The sequence below is a fragment of the Neopelma chrysocephalum genome, unplaced genomic scaffold, assembly GCF_003984885.1.
Source record: "Neopelma chrysocephalum unplaced genomic scaffold, ASM398488v2 Primary Assembly neopelma1_84, whole genome shotgun sequence".
NCBI lineage: Eukaryota > Metazoa > Chordata > Aves > Passeriformes > Pipridae > Neopelma > Neopelma chrysocephalum.
Window position 1 is genome coordinate 5,503,889 of NW_020897746.1, and position 13,107 is coordinate 5,516,995.

A 13,107-nucleotide genomic window follows, 5' to 3' on the forward strand; every position below is an offset into this window, starting at 1 on the left:
AGACTCCACACCCTCTCTGGACAATCTGTCCCAGTGCTTGGTCACTGCACAGCATTGTCTTTGTGCTCACTTCATTGACTGCGCTGTAATAACCTGTTTCTCATTTCTTTATGCACACAAAAAACACGTGCAGGTACATGAGCCTACAGGATGTTGAAGGTGACGCTCTCTGGAGCTCTCAGGTGACCTCATTGATAAAGCTGCCTAATCAAATTAAGTGCCCTGTGACTTCAGTGAGTTGCCGGTGGGCTGGGGAAGGACTCATAATGGAGCAGGATCACAGCAGGAAGAACTCCCGCTGTGCCTTATTCAATTACTCACGGTCCGAGTGAAGGTCGCTACCCCCTGGGCAGAGGTGCCTGCTGGAAGCTGCCTCATCACCTTTCTGCTGATGCTGGGAGCTCACATGCCACTTGAGTATCCCTCGATACCTTGGTGTGATAAAACACTTAACTACACCCTGCTCCTCCCATCCTGCTCTCCCTCCCACCTCTGTGTACTCCTCACTTTTTGCCTGTGCCTCCCAATAACCGAGTTGTTCAGTGATACACTTTTTAAGACAAATATTAGCAGTGCTGTCTTGCTGACCTCACAGCTGGAACCAGTCCCTCTCAGGCTGGTGCTTTTCAGAGACGCTCACTTAAAAATTAATTTTTCAAGATAGCGTAAATCATCCGCTGTCCTCGTATGACAAATGCTGCAACACTCCATGGCTAAATTGCCCTTTTTTACTTATCAGCTGCTGCATCCATCATTTCCAATAAAAATAAAGCCAGCAGTTATCTCTGGCAAGAGCATGTTGTGTCACCAGTCGTGCTGAGAAAAGGAAGCAGTGTCTGCTCAGGTCAGCAGGAATGGCTTGTTGCAGGGTAGGAGAACTTAAATGCTCAGAAAGCTGCTTGAGAAACTGACTCATCAGTTTTAAATATCTCACCTTTTATTGTGGGTAAGGGTCCTGTTTTTTGTCATTGGGGATGTGCATGTATTCAAATCTCTGTTGTACAAAGTCAAATTCAGCTCTTGTCTTACAAAATGGTGCTGCTCTATGCTGCAGACTTCTGAGGATGTTAGTGGGGATGCCTAGATCTAAAATGGCTCCAGATACAAATGAAAACTGGATGAAAATGCAGCAGTAAGAGGCCTCCTGCCTTCATTCCTCAAGAGTAAGGTGCTGCTTCTACAACTGCGTCCGTTTCTTGTGACTGGCAGAATATAGATAGACTATACACTGTGTAGGGAACACGGCCCTGCCTGCAGCCCAAAGGGAGGTGACCAACCTTTACCATCTGTATTGAAAGGCCTGATGACCCCAGGGAGTGCCCATCCCTCACTGGTCTTTTTTTCTCTTCCTCGGCATGGAGAGAGAAGTGTTGGTGGCTGAGGTGGTGGATCTGGGAGTGGGGCAGTGTCCTCTCCTGCTCCAGCATCCATCTGTGTAAAGAGACACTGAAAGCTGGGACTCTCTGATCCTCTCCTGCTTGTCTCTTGGCACGTGCAGTCCACTTTGCTCACTCACTAAAAGCCTCAGGGGCTTTTTCTATCTGCAGCATCTGGTGTTCTTAAATTGATGAGGAAGGTGGCTGGTTCCTGGGGAGGTCATCTTGGGAAAGGTGAGTTTTAGTATGAAATCCTGACATTTCTTAGTCCTCTTTTGAACACTGGCTGGAGCTCTGCACATATCTAGAAGGGAAACATTCCTACTCATGTCTCAAAAAGGCTTCCGTGCCTGTCCAGTCCATGTAATTAAGCAGAATTGGGAATGACTGTGTCACCATGGAACTTCATATTGCTCAAAAAGGCTTTGGAGTACAGGCTCTGAGTCCAGCAAGGGAGGGAAAGGAAAGAGAAACTGCATTGCTGTCTTACAGCCAGGAGAAAAAGAAAAAGCCAAAAAAAAAGGTCTGATGAGGATAGGAGTTAGTAAATTGTGAAACAGGAGGATTGGAAGCTATTTGGGGAACAGGGAGAATGATCAGCATCATGAACGGGAAAGGCACAGCACAGGCAGGGCCTCAGGCAAAAGGTAATTTCTATTCCCAGGGCTAAGCCAGAATTAATGAAGAGCAAAGCCTGAGTAAAGCACTCAGACCTGCAGGGTCGGGGCTGAGCTCGATGCACTCGTTTATGCCTCCAAATTACTGTTTGCTTTCTGTCCTTGCCTTGGACTCAGTGCAAAGTAACACACAGTTCTGGAGGGGCTGGAGTTGCTTTTGTAAGTTTATGCTTGCTGATGGGCAGGAGCACACACCTTCTGCCTGTAGCTGCCTTAATGTCTTAAAAATCTAAATGATTTAAAATCTCAGTGTGAAGGGAATGTATGTGGAATGCCTGTATTCCCTACCCTCTTCACTAGAGGCTGGTGAATTAAGCCAAAAAGCTCTGCAAGATACACCATATTCCTTCCTTATAAAACTGCTGTACAAGAATTAAACAAAGCATGGAAATATTTTAAGACACAACACGTGGACTTTTTTTTCCCCCCCAGAGTTGGAATGTCTCAGGAATTCTCACTGGGATGCTTCCCTATTCACTTCCCTTCAGCTCCGTGCATTGAAGAGGAGGAGCTGAGAGGGACAAAAAGCTTTGCTTTGCTCCCCTCTGCTGCAGCCCGGTCCCTGCAGGACTGGCCTTTGTAGTTCCCAGTGTGGCTTCTCCCCCGCCGCTGGCTCTGAGTGCTGCCGGCTGGCCAGTCCCTTTGCAGGTTTTAGCACTGCTTATTGTCGGCTCCACCGAGCCTCTAGTTTCTCAGAGTTTCCTCTGTTGCTATGTAAAAATAAAAGCCACACAGAGATGAGGTTTGTAGAAACCTGCTCTGTGATTTGGGATGTGTGTATTGGCGGTGAGGCCGATGCTGGTACAGCTGAAACAGTTTGCAGCCTTTTTGAGCACATCTAACTCCTGCAGTGGCAGCGCAATCCCATATGTTCTCATAAAATCTAGAGTATTTTCCTGTCTTTTTTAGCACATTTGTTCTATTTGTGATGCTGCTCTAACGTGTGTCTCGCTTGAAGCCATTCCTGCCTTCAGTTCTTTAATGCCCTGCTCGGGCCTTGGCCAGTTTCATCCCACCTCCCAAAGAAGCACAGGGATCTTCAAGGAGGGAGGGGGAAGAAATGACAAGAGCAAAATAAAACAGGATGGTCATGCAACATCAGCCTTGTGATGCCTTTCCTCACATTTCTCTGAGATGTTGCATCATTTCTAAAAATAGAACTTAAGGTCCATTGGGAATTGGCACTTGTCCTTTGTTCTCTGAATTACCCCGTGGGTTTGGAGTCTCGCTTAAAAAAAGTGGATGAGGTAGAAGAATAGAGTGGGGATTAAGGTGCTTTATTTCCTTGTCATGTAGTTCTGCTGCTTAGCGATGATGATGGACTTTAGAAGGTCCAAAGGGCTTGCCCATTGCTCTTCAGAGCTCAAATAAAAGGAGACTGATCAACCATCAGACATGTGAGGGGGATTTGGACTGAAGCACATTGTCTTCTCTAGCCACAGGTGCTTCTCAAATCCCTGTAACTGAAATAAATAGAAAAATAATAGCATGAGTAATTAAAATCAGAGAAAACAGGCAGGATCAAGTGATTGGAACAGTCTTTTGATGATAAATCAAGGAAAATGACACAGGTAGGAGTGGAAGCACAACTCAAAGGAGTGTCTATTTGAGTCGCAGTCGCAATTTGAAACAGCATCTGTTGCCTTCTTGGGTCAGACTGAGCGCATCCAGTGCTTGGGAATTTTCCAGAACTGACTCAAGAAGACTCTTCAGAAGGAGTAAAATACCAAAACTGAAAGGTTCTATGAAATTTTAGATTAAATTTGATCTTTCAGAGTACTGAAGCAGAGGGAAAGATTTACAATATATGCGAGCCTGGACTACAAGGAGACGGTAAAAGGCTTCACAGCAGTATTTTGTGGAAGTTCAGCTGCCTGCTTGCCTCAGGTAGGGCTGTGCCTGTGTTATTTTCTCAACTGTGGACTCAGATAAAGGTTTGGCTTTAACTGGGTGTTACTGTTCTTCAATTTCCAGAAAAAAACAATCCCTGTGTCTGCACTCGGAAGGAGCTGGAATGTGAAGTAACACAGGCAGAGAGGAGGGGAATCAGAGCTGGCAGCGAAAAGGGAGCCCAGCAGCCTGGACTCTGCCTGTAAGCAGAGTTTCTCTTCACTCGATATTTCACTATTTCAGTAGTTTATTACGGACAAGGAACATCTCCAAAATGGTGCAGGAAGTTTTGTCATGCTGGAAGCAGAGGGTGTGTGTGACCACATGGCCACCTCTGTGCTGTGACCTGGAGTGTGTTCCCACATTGAGCAGCACCAGTGTGGAACGATGCCCACCTGGGAAATCCATCCCTGAGGTGTTGACAAGGGTCATTTTTGGGGGGGTTCTTTTCCATCTATGTGATGTAGAGAAACAGTTGAACAAACGATTGTGGTGGGTGTAATGCTGAAGAAAAAAGGCACCAAAACCATTTTGGTGGGAACCTATGAAATCCCTGGAGTTACTGAGAATTTCCTTTTCCCTTCCACTGGAATGAACTTGAAGAAATCACATCACTGGTGGTATATCCTGCGATTTATGTAGTATAATTGTTGGGGTGCTGCATCATGCCCTCAGCTTGCTAAAGAACACACATAAACCTTGACTGAATTTAGTTCAATTGAAGGTGCATTTTTGGGATGTGGCAGGGTCTCTGTTCCCTCAGCAGACACTGCACCTCTCCCTCACCGGGGCAGCCCAGGGGGTTTGGAGGGCACTGTGTGGGTGCCAGACCCCAGAGCCTCCATCAATGTCATCCATAACACAGCAAGGACGTGAGCAGGGGGGGAAGATTTGAGGAGGCCCAGGATGAGGCTGAGATGAGAGGGATCACAGAATCAATTGGGTTGGAAAAGACCTCTGAGATCATCAAGTCCAACCTATGATCCAGCACCATGTCAACCACAGCAGGGCCCTGAGTGCCATGTCCAGCCTTTCCTTGAACACCTCCAGGGATGGGGACTCCACCACCTCCCTGGCAGCCTGTTCAGTCGGGCTGGGGATGGTCAGGGGAAGGTGTGTGTGGGGAGAACGCTGTGTGGGGCATGAGGGGGCTCTGAGGGGGCACTGGCGGGTAGTTGGGCAGCTTTGAGATTTAAAATATGAGGAGGCCCAAGATGAGGGTGAGACAAGAAGGATCCTCAGGGGAAGGTAGGTGTGTCTGTGGGGGGAGCGGCACGAGGTGCTGAGGGGGCACTGATAGGGTTGTGACGAGTCGGCTTTGGGGAGATTTAATATTTGAGGAGGTCATACACGAGGGGGATCGCGGGGGGAAGGAGTGTTGGGGAAGGGCGCGAGGCGCTGAGGGGGCCGTGAGGGCGGCCCGGCGGCCATTTTGCGGAGGACAATGCCCGCCGCGCGGGGCGGGGCGGGGGCGCGCGCACGCAGCGCGCGGGCAGCACGGGCCCGGGGGCGCGCGCGCGCCCCTCCCCTCCCGCCGCCGCCGCGTTATGTAACGGCCGCGGGGCGCGCGCGCGCCCCCCCCCCCCCCCCTTCCCCTCCCCCCCCCCCCCCCCCCGCCCCCCCCAGGGCCTGGCCCCGCCCCCTCCCCGCGCGCCGGGGCCCAATGGGCGGCGGGGACGCGCTCGAGAAGGGGGGGGAGAGCGCGGCGGGGACGCGCACGCACGGGGGCAAGGCGCGGTCCCGCGGCTGTGCGTGCGCGCTCCCGGCCCCCCCCGCCTTCCCCTCTCTCTGTCCCTCTCTCTCCCTCTCTCCGCCGCGCTCGGCCGGCTCTGCCCCCCCTTTGTGCGCGCTCCGAGCCGCCCCCGCATCGCCGACTCGCCATGGCCGACGAGAAGCCCAAGGTGAGGCCGGCGCGCTCCGCCGCTCCCGCCGCCGCGCTCGGCCCCTCAGGCGGCGGCCCCGGCCCGCGGCCCCCGCGCCGCCTTTGCGCGCCATTTTCCTGCGCGGGCTGGGGGGGGGCCGCGGCCGCGGCTCCCGGGGCGGGCGGGGGATCCCCGGGGAGGGGGGGGCGAGCCCGGGCCGCCTTCCCGCCCTCCGCGGGGAGAGAGGCAGGTCTGGAGGCGGTTGTTGCTGCCTTCCTCCTCCTCCTCCTCCTCCTCCTGCTGCCGCCGCTCGGCCGCAGCATCCCCGTGGCCGCCCCGGCCGCCGCTGCCCACACGGTCTCCGCTCGGCTCCGGCCCCTTTGTGCTGCCTCCAGCCCCGCTTCGGGCCGGGAGGGCGCGGGGGCCCCGCTCCCCACCACGGGAATTAACAGGGACACGGTCGAGGGGTTGGATAGTTTGGGGAGTTTTTTCCTCTCCTTTTTTTTTTTTTTTAAATCCTTTTCTCCCCCCACAATTTTTAACCCGAGTTCGAAGTGGCGGAGGGCGCGGAGCGGACACATGGCGGGACCCGGCGCGCAGGGAAGAGGGAAAACAAAGCTGGGCTGTGGGATGTGGGTGCCGGGTACCCCCGAGCGGGACGGGCGGGATCCCCTTCCCTGCCCCCCAGAACACGAGGGACCCAGCTGGAAGTTGCTCCTCCGCAGTTTTCCCCTCCCAAAGGGAGCGGGAGGGTCAGGCTGCGTGTTACGGGGGGTTTCTTAAACCTCTTCTGAAGGGGAGGCTTTGGGTCGCTTCAGGTTTTGTCACCTTTTCAAACACAGCCCTTTTAAGTATCTTGAAAGTTTTCTTCAGAAGTACCTCAACCGGTAGGAAAAAGTTTGAGATACTGCCAGAAAGAGCCTTGCTGCTGGTTGGGATCACAGTTATAACGCAGAACAAAGTTATAACAGATCGTTGTTATAACACAGATAACTTCATCCCTTTCACTGGCAACACTGTTGCATATTATTGTGCCCTTGATAGAAATAACTTTTTTTTTTTAAATCTGTTATACGACTGGCCTAGTAACTCTTCATTGCTACTTTGCCAGTCTCCAGAATGACAGCTAATATTAGTAGGTTTTCAGGTTGTTTTGTTGTTATTTTTTTTTAACGTGGCGTTTTTCTTTAAATTTTAAAATAAAAACTCCTGACCTTTATTTTCTATTCAAGGTTTCAAGTCAGTAAACAGCTGTAGTATCTTTATTTCCTCCTTTTTTAATGACCTGTTGCACTTTGGTAAAATGTTAACTTCTTGTTTCATACCTTTTAAAAAAAGTGTTGGTTATTTTTTTTTTTCCTTTTATTTCCTCCACAGGAAGGAGTGAAGACTGAAAACAATGACCACATTAATCTGAAGGTGGCAGGGCAAGATGGGTCTGTGGTGCAGTTTAAGATTAAGAGGCACACACCACTTAGTAAACTAATGAAAGCCTATTGTGAACGACAGGTATGATCTCAGGAGAACCGGTGTCTGGGGGACAGTGATCCCCACAGGGATAGATAAAGACATTTGCAGTCTTAAAACTATGTAAATGTGCAAAATGGTAGAGATTTAACAGAACCTAATTGTGTTGTGGAAAGTGTATTGTCCTGAGGGTCTGTTAACAGGGGACTGAGAGGGTTGTGACAGGAAATGGGTGAAATAAAGATGGGTCGTTATCTGTGAAATCTGCATTTATTGGTGGAGGCTGTTGGGAGGCAACTGCTGCTCTATTGCTCAGAAATATCAGCGTGGAAAGGGTGGGTTTGATATGAACTCAGGAGAGAGGGTTGAGTGATAATCAGGGATTTTTATAGCTCTGAGTAACTTCTTGGTCTGGTCACTGACTTGTGATCTATTATCTTAGTATTACTGTATTGACATGAGAGGATATCTGGTTTGAGAAGGAGCTTCTCCATTTAATGATGACCTTGGTTTTTCTCTTGTGGCCTAGTTGACAAATTAATCCTCTGAGGGACAAAACCCATGTATTTTGTTGGTGTGGTGGCAGCTGCAGGCAGCTATCACAAGTTTTAAAAACACCTGTTTGAGTATTGCTATGGAACATTTTCTTCTGAAGCTTTTGATAAGGAAAATTTTGTCTTTGCTCTCCATGATTTTTTTTTTAATGATTGTCTGCCTTTAAAAAGTTCCAGCTCTACAAAAGTGTTCAGAATTTGGAAAGTTGTGTTTTTTTTAAAAAAAAAGAAATATTCAATCATACTATTGAATACAAGTAAAGTCAGAATAAAGTATTTAATCACCAAGAAAAACAAACTGTAATTCACACACAGAGTGGTAAAACCTCTTTGGCTTACCCTGTGCCACAATAGGATATGAATAAAGAGAAAAATCAGCTCTTACTGAACATGTGAATATGTTCTTGTGTGAGTGTTCTGTGAATGCTTGAACCTGTGAGCTCATTTTTCCTACCTCAGTCATACAAACTCTTGTTATGTTTTGCAAATCACCATGTGTTGCTTTTTCCAGTCATAAAGTCCAGTTGTATCTGTCTTTTGGGGAGTTTGAGGAGTGGCTATTTGTCTGTAAAACAGTCCTGGGAAATGAGAAGTAACCATTTATACTTCAGTTACTTTGAAACAAGCAAAAGTAAGATTCTAGAACTTCTCACCAAAATGTCTACTCTGCTTAAAAAAAAAAAAACAACAAACACCCAAAAACAAAACTAGCAAAAAAACCCTAGGTGTCAATTGGAGGAAAAAATTAGTAAATCTTGAGAGTGGGAGAGATTTGTTCTGATTTCAGTTTTAAGCTGGTAGCTAACCAAAGAATTTTTCTGTGGAGATGGAGTTGTCTTTACATTTTATTTCTTAAGTGCCTCTCAAACTTTGCTTAAAAGCATTTGTTCTGCATGTCTCTAAAAGTTAGATTTTATTCATGTATTTATTTACCTAACTAGGTACACTCAGGCTTAAAATCCTTCAGCTGTGGACTTCAGATTTCACTTTGGAGAGGTGGTACAGTAGAGGATTTGGCAGCTTTAAAGAATGAAAATCATTTAGTGTGTGTAGTAGACCTAAAATGGAAGTAACTAAACCTTGAATGATCTGTTTAGAAGATGAGGACTACTTGTGATTATTTTAAGTGGTGAAAAAAATCATCCATGCAATATAAACTCTATGTTTTGTGGACACTGATCCCACCAAAGTAGAGCTTTTCAGTATGTTTCAGCTAACATTTATTTAGCATGTAAAGCTGTCAGGAACCTGCAATAAACAACACTTTGGGAATAGGAAATACGTATTTTAAGTAACATAATGTCAGAGAAAGGGGCTCCAACCAAATGTTGCTGTGCAGAAACGTGTTGCTGCCATGACACTGAGCCACACGGTTTTCTTAGACCAGAGGATGCTCTGAGTGAACACTGCAGAGTCTCAGTCCTGCTAGAGAAGGCATTTTGCTGTGAAATATTAAGTTAATAAAAAAGTTTACTTGTATTTATTAAAATATGTTTCCCTGACAAATCTACTCCTCAAAAATAATTACTACATTGTTTTCCTTTGTGTGTTACATCCGCTCTTGCAAAGCTAAGTGAAGGCTTCTGTTCTAACTCAGAGATGCCAAAGCACGACCCTGCAATCCACTGGATTGGTTTCAAAACCCAATGAAGCTTCTTGGATATTTAGATACTCCAGAGGGAATAGACAGAACTGGGAAGGAAGTAGAGACCAAGGCTCTGGTTGTATCCCCAAATGTCATTCACCTTCTCCTGCAAAATGTGATGTTCTCTAAAATACCTCTGAAAACTCACTATTGATTTTTTTAGCTGATGTTATCAGTAAAAGGAGTTGTTGCTTCCAAGTTATGTTTTTCAATATGTTGGCTCAGGTGAGAATGAGAAGTGTGACAGGGATGGAAGAGGTCAGCAAAATGAGTGTCATGTGGTAGAAATGCTTATTCAAAATACTACTGGCAGTAGAATATTCCTTTATTTTATTTGGAAGTTCCATCTGTGCATGGAAAAACATCGATTTCTTGATAATAGGAATTCGACATAAAAAGCTCCCTTTTCTTACTCTTTGTTGCTGAAGATTAATATTATTGTTTCATTTCTGGGAAAAATATTTTAGAATACCTTTTGTTTTTGGGGAAGATCAAAAAGGAGTATTGAATATCACTGTTTGGCATTTGTTACCTGGAGTGTCGCATCTGTTTTGTCAGTGAATTATTCAAAAGCACAATAAACCTCCTGGCCTTTGGAGTGTACCAGGAATGGCTTTATTTTAACTCTCAGTCAGTGGGGGCACTGTTGCTTCTCTGGGTTGCTGGACACAATGCAATGTTTAATACAAAACAGATTGCAGGGATTTGGAGTGAAATGCCTAAAAGTCAGGGCATGAGGGGAGTACAAAAACTCTGTCCTGCATTATGGTGGCTTTTCATGATTGTGCTGCAATTTGGTGACAAGTTGAAGAGCAAACCAGTGAGTACTTTTACACCAGACTTAACGTCCCTTTGTGTTGCTTCTCTTTGTCCAGGGGTTGTCAATGAGGCAAATCAGATTCCGGTTCGATGGGCAGCCAATTAATGAAACAGACACACCTGCACAGGTAAACAGCAAAAGCAAGGCTTAAGAACTGCAAAAAACCCCTGGAAGTTTGCTGCAGGAGTCGATGCTTCTGTTTCCTATGAAATACTTCTGTAAATGTATATGTTAGTGATAGAACTGGAATTTTTTTTTTTTTACCATTCTTTTGGTGTAACTAGTTTAGAATTATTAGAAGTGGAATTCAGGAGTTTATCTAGTGTTTTGAGTAATAAGTCTCTATCACTGTAATAAGAAAATTAAGTGCAGTGTACAGATGGTGGGTCCTGTAAAAGTGTCACTTTATTGAGTCATGGCTCTGAGGTAAGGATGGTAAGTTTAAAATTGAGTTTTTCTTGAAGCAGTGGCTATATCTTTTACATAGAAGCTTGCCAGGATGTTATCAGAGATCCTGTTTGCAAGCTTGCAAAATACAATATATAATACAAACATAATTTTCTGTTGTTTGTAATTTGAAGCTGTTTCAGCAGCATAAAATTATGGAGAAGTTTGGGTTGTCTCTAAGTGGCTGAACAGGGGACATTCCAACAACAGAATGGTTCACTGTGACTCTTGAGTATTTTTTCTGTACTTCTCCATGTAGCTGTGTTTAACCAGCCTGTCCAAGTGATACAGTTTTATCTGCTGTTCAGAACCACTTGTTATGAAATAAGAGACTCTTGTTTTCAGGTCTGAGTTTTCTAAGCTGTTGCTTCAAAGAATGTGCCTCCTATGGCCACAGTCTATGCAACTTTTTAACTTGGAATACTGATAATTGAGCCAACAGGGTGCTTTTCTCTCCATCCATGTTTTGCTGAAGCTTGGTATCAGTCTATATATAGCTGTGGTAAATGCCTTAGACCAGTTTGATTTCCTGAACAGCAGTTGAGACTATTTAGAAATAAAACTTGCATTAGTTTTAGCAGCTCCTTCAGCCTTGGTAGAGATTTTGTCAGTAGGGGACACAAACATCCCAGGAATATTAACTGTAAAAAATTTACAGTAAGAAAAGAGAATTCTAATAATGAAGTATTGCTGTTCCTCACTGGCAGTTTGTCACGTGGCTACATGTAAAGAGTTTTCAGTTTTTTTGTGCTTGCTGACCCTTGGTTTTACTGCCTGGCTGGGAAGAGGCCTTAATTCCAGTCTGCTTCTTCAGTGCTGTAGCCATTTGCACATTTGAACAGCAGCAGCCAAGTGGAATTGTGGCAGTGTTCTAAGGTAAACTGAGGGAGCAAATAGGAGAACAAAGGTGCAATGGCAAAGCAGGCAACAGAAGTAAAATATTGTGAATCTTTTCCATAGGAGTCATGCAATGCACTGTGAAGTTAACACTGGAATTCATTCCAGGACAACAGTTATGAGCTGGCATTTTCTTTCCCTGCAGTTTCTTTGCTTTTGAGTTAGCGAGGTTTAATGTACAAAGGGGTGATGGTGGAGGGGAGTGGGGCTGATCTGGTTAAAAAGTAAACACAAAGATAGGAGTTGTAAGAACAACCCAGCCTGTGGCAGGGATCTGAGAAGAGTTGAAAGCCTTTTTTCTCTCTTTTCTGCTCTAGTTGGAAATGGAGGATGAAGATACAATTGATGTGTTCCAGCAGCAAACAGGAGGAGTTTACTAAAACAAAAACACAAAAAGAACCTGCTACTTTCCTCTCCAGAACTGTGCTCCCGCAGGCAACACTTCACAATTAGAAAAATGAGACTTGGTTCAGCCACATCCTGACTACTGCAGTATAGTTTTCTCTCTTCTCTCTGATTTTTTTCCTATTCCTTCTATTGTACATAAAGTAACTGGTGACGTGCACAGACATAATGCATATTTTTTTTAACTAAATGGCCAATGGTATGTTTTGATCAACATTTAATGGAGATGGGGTGGGAAAACAAACTGGTTCTGTGAAAATGCCCCTCTCTCCGTTAGTGGCATGCTCCTTCTACTTTTATCTTTATATTCCAGTAAGTTATTTTGCTCTCACTGTTTAAAAACAAAAACCTTGCATACCTTGTTTGATTGGATAATTTCAATGTTTTTCTTTATCATTGTAAAACCAAGGGCAATTTTATAACTTTTTTGTACGTAGCTGTTACATGTAGAGCAATCTCTGTCTAAGTAGGGGTAAATTACTCTTTAAAAAAAAAAAGGAAAAAAAATCCTAGATAGTTTTCCCTTCAAGTAAAGCGTCTTGTTGTTTAAATAAACTTCTTGTTTAAAATAACCAGTTTTCTTTCTTTTTCTGTGGAGTACTACTACTCAGCACCTGTATTTCTTTCTCTGCAGCACTTTATGCTTCTCAAATCTCAGCTTTCTCTGTGGTAAGTAAACATAATCCTCCTAGTGTAGTCAGAAGATTGTTGGAAAATCAAAGGCTGCCTTGAGACCTGTCAGTCAGCAGTTGAACTGGAAATAGAAGTCAGTTTTATTTTGATTTCTTTCTTTTGTGAATGTTCTGCTAAGCCAAAATTGTTTGATTAGGCAAACTGAAAAATACTGAACTACTAAGTAATGCCTTGGATTGAGCTCTTTTTGTTATTCTTTATTAGAAGCATCAATATTGTTGTTGCAGTAGTTTACTTAAGACTCTGTATTTGAATGCTTTTTGATGTAAACATTGAGTTAAAAAGAGCAAATAATTTCGTCAACCATTCAGTTTACCATGGTATCAAATGGGAGATGCTTGGAAATGTAAAGCAAAAATAAAAAATTGAGTTCT

The 13,107-nt window shown here is 45.1% G+C and overlaps 1 protein-coding gene and 1 long non-coding RNA gene across 3 annotated transcripts; both read left to right on the forward strand.

Annotated features, from left to right (window-relative positions):
- The first annotated feature begins 1,169 nt into the window (after window positions 1-1,169).
- LOC113971475 lies at window positions 1,170-4,661 on the forward strand. The gene is made up of 3 exons (XR_003535565.1): window positions 1,170-1,610; window positions 3,829-3,940; window positions 4,028-4,661. It is a non-coding gene; the product is annotated as an uncharacterized LOC113971475 (long non-coding RNA).
- A 990-nt stretch (window positions 4,662-5,651) lies between these two features.
- On the forward strand, window positions 5,652-13,107 carry SUMO2 (small ubiquitin-like modifier 2). 2 transcript variants are annotated; one of them, XM_027691436.1, is made up of 4 exons: window positions 5,652-5,844; window positions 7,183-7,314; window positions 10,347-10,418; window positions 11,953-13,107. In XM_027691436.1, exons 1-4 carry the CDS (start codon window positions 5,824-5,826, stop codon window positions 12,013-12,015), a joined length of 288 nt encoding a protein of 95 aa, XP_027547237.1. In that variant the 5' UTR covers window positions 5,652-5,823; the 3' UTR covers window positions 12,016-13,107. The 2 variants fall into 2 exon arrangements, with proteins under 2 accessions (XP_027547237.1, XP_027547238.1); XM_027691437.1 differs by lacking the exon at window positions 5,652-5,844 and adding an exon at window positions 6,370-6,405.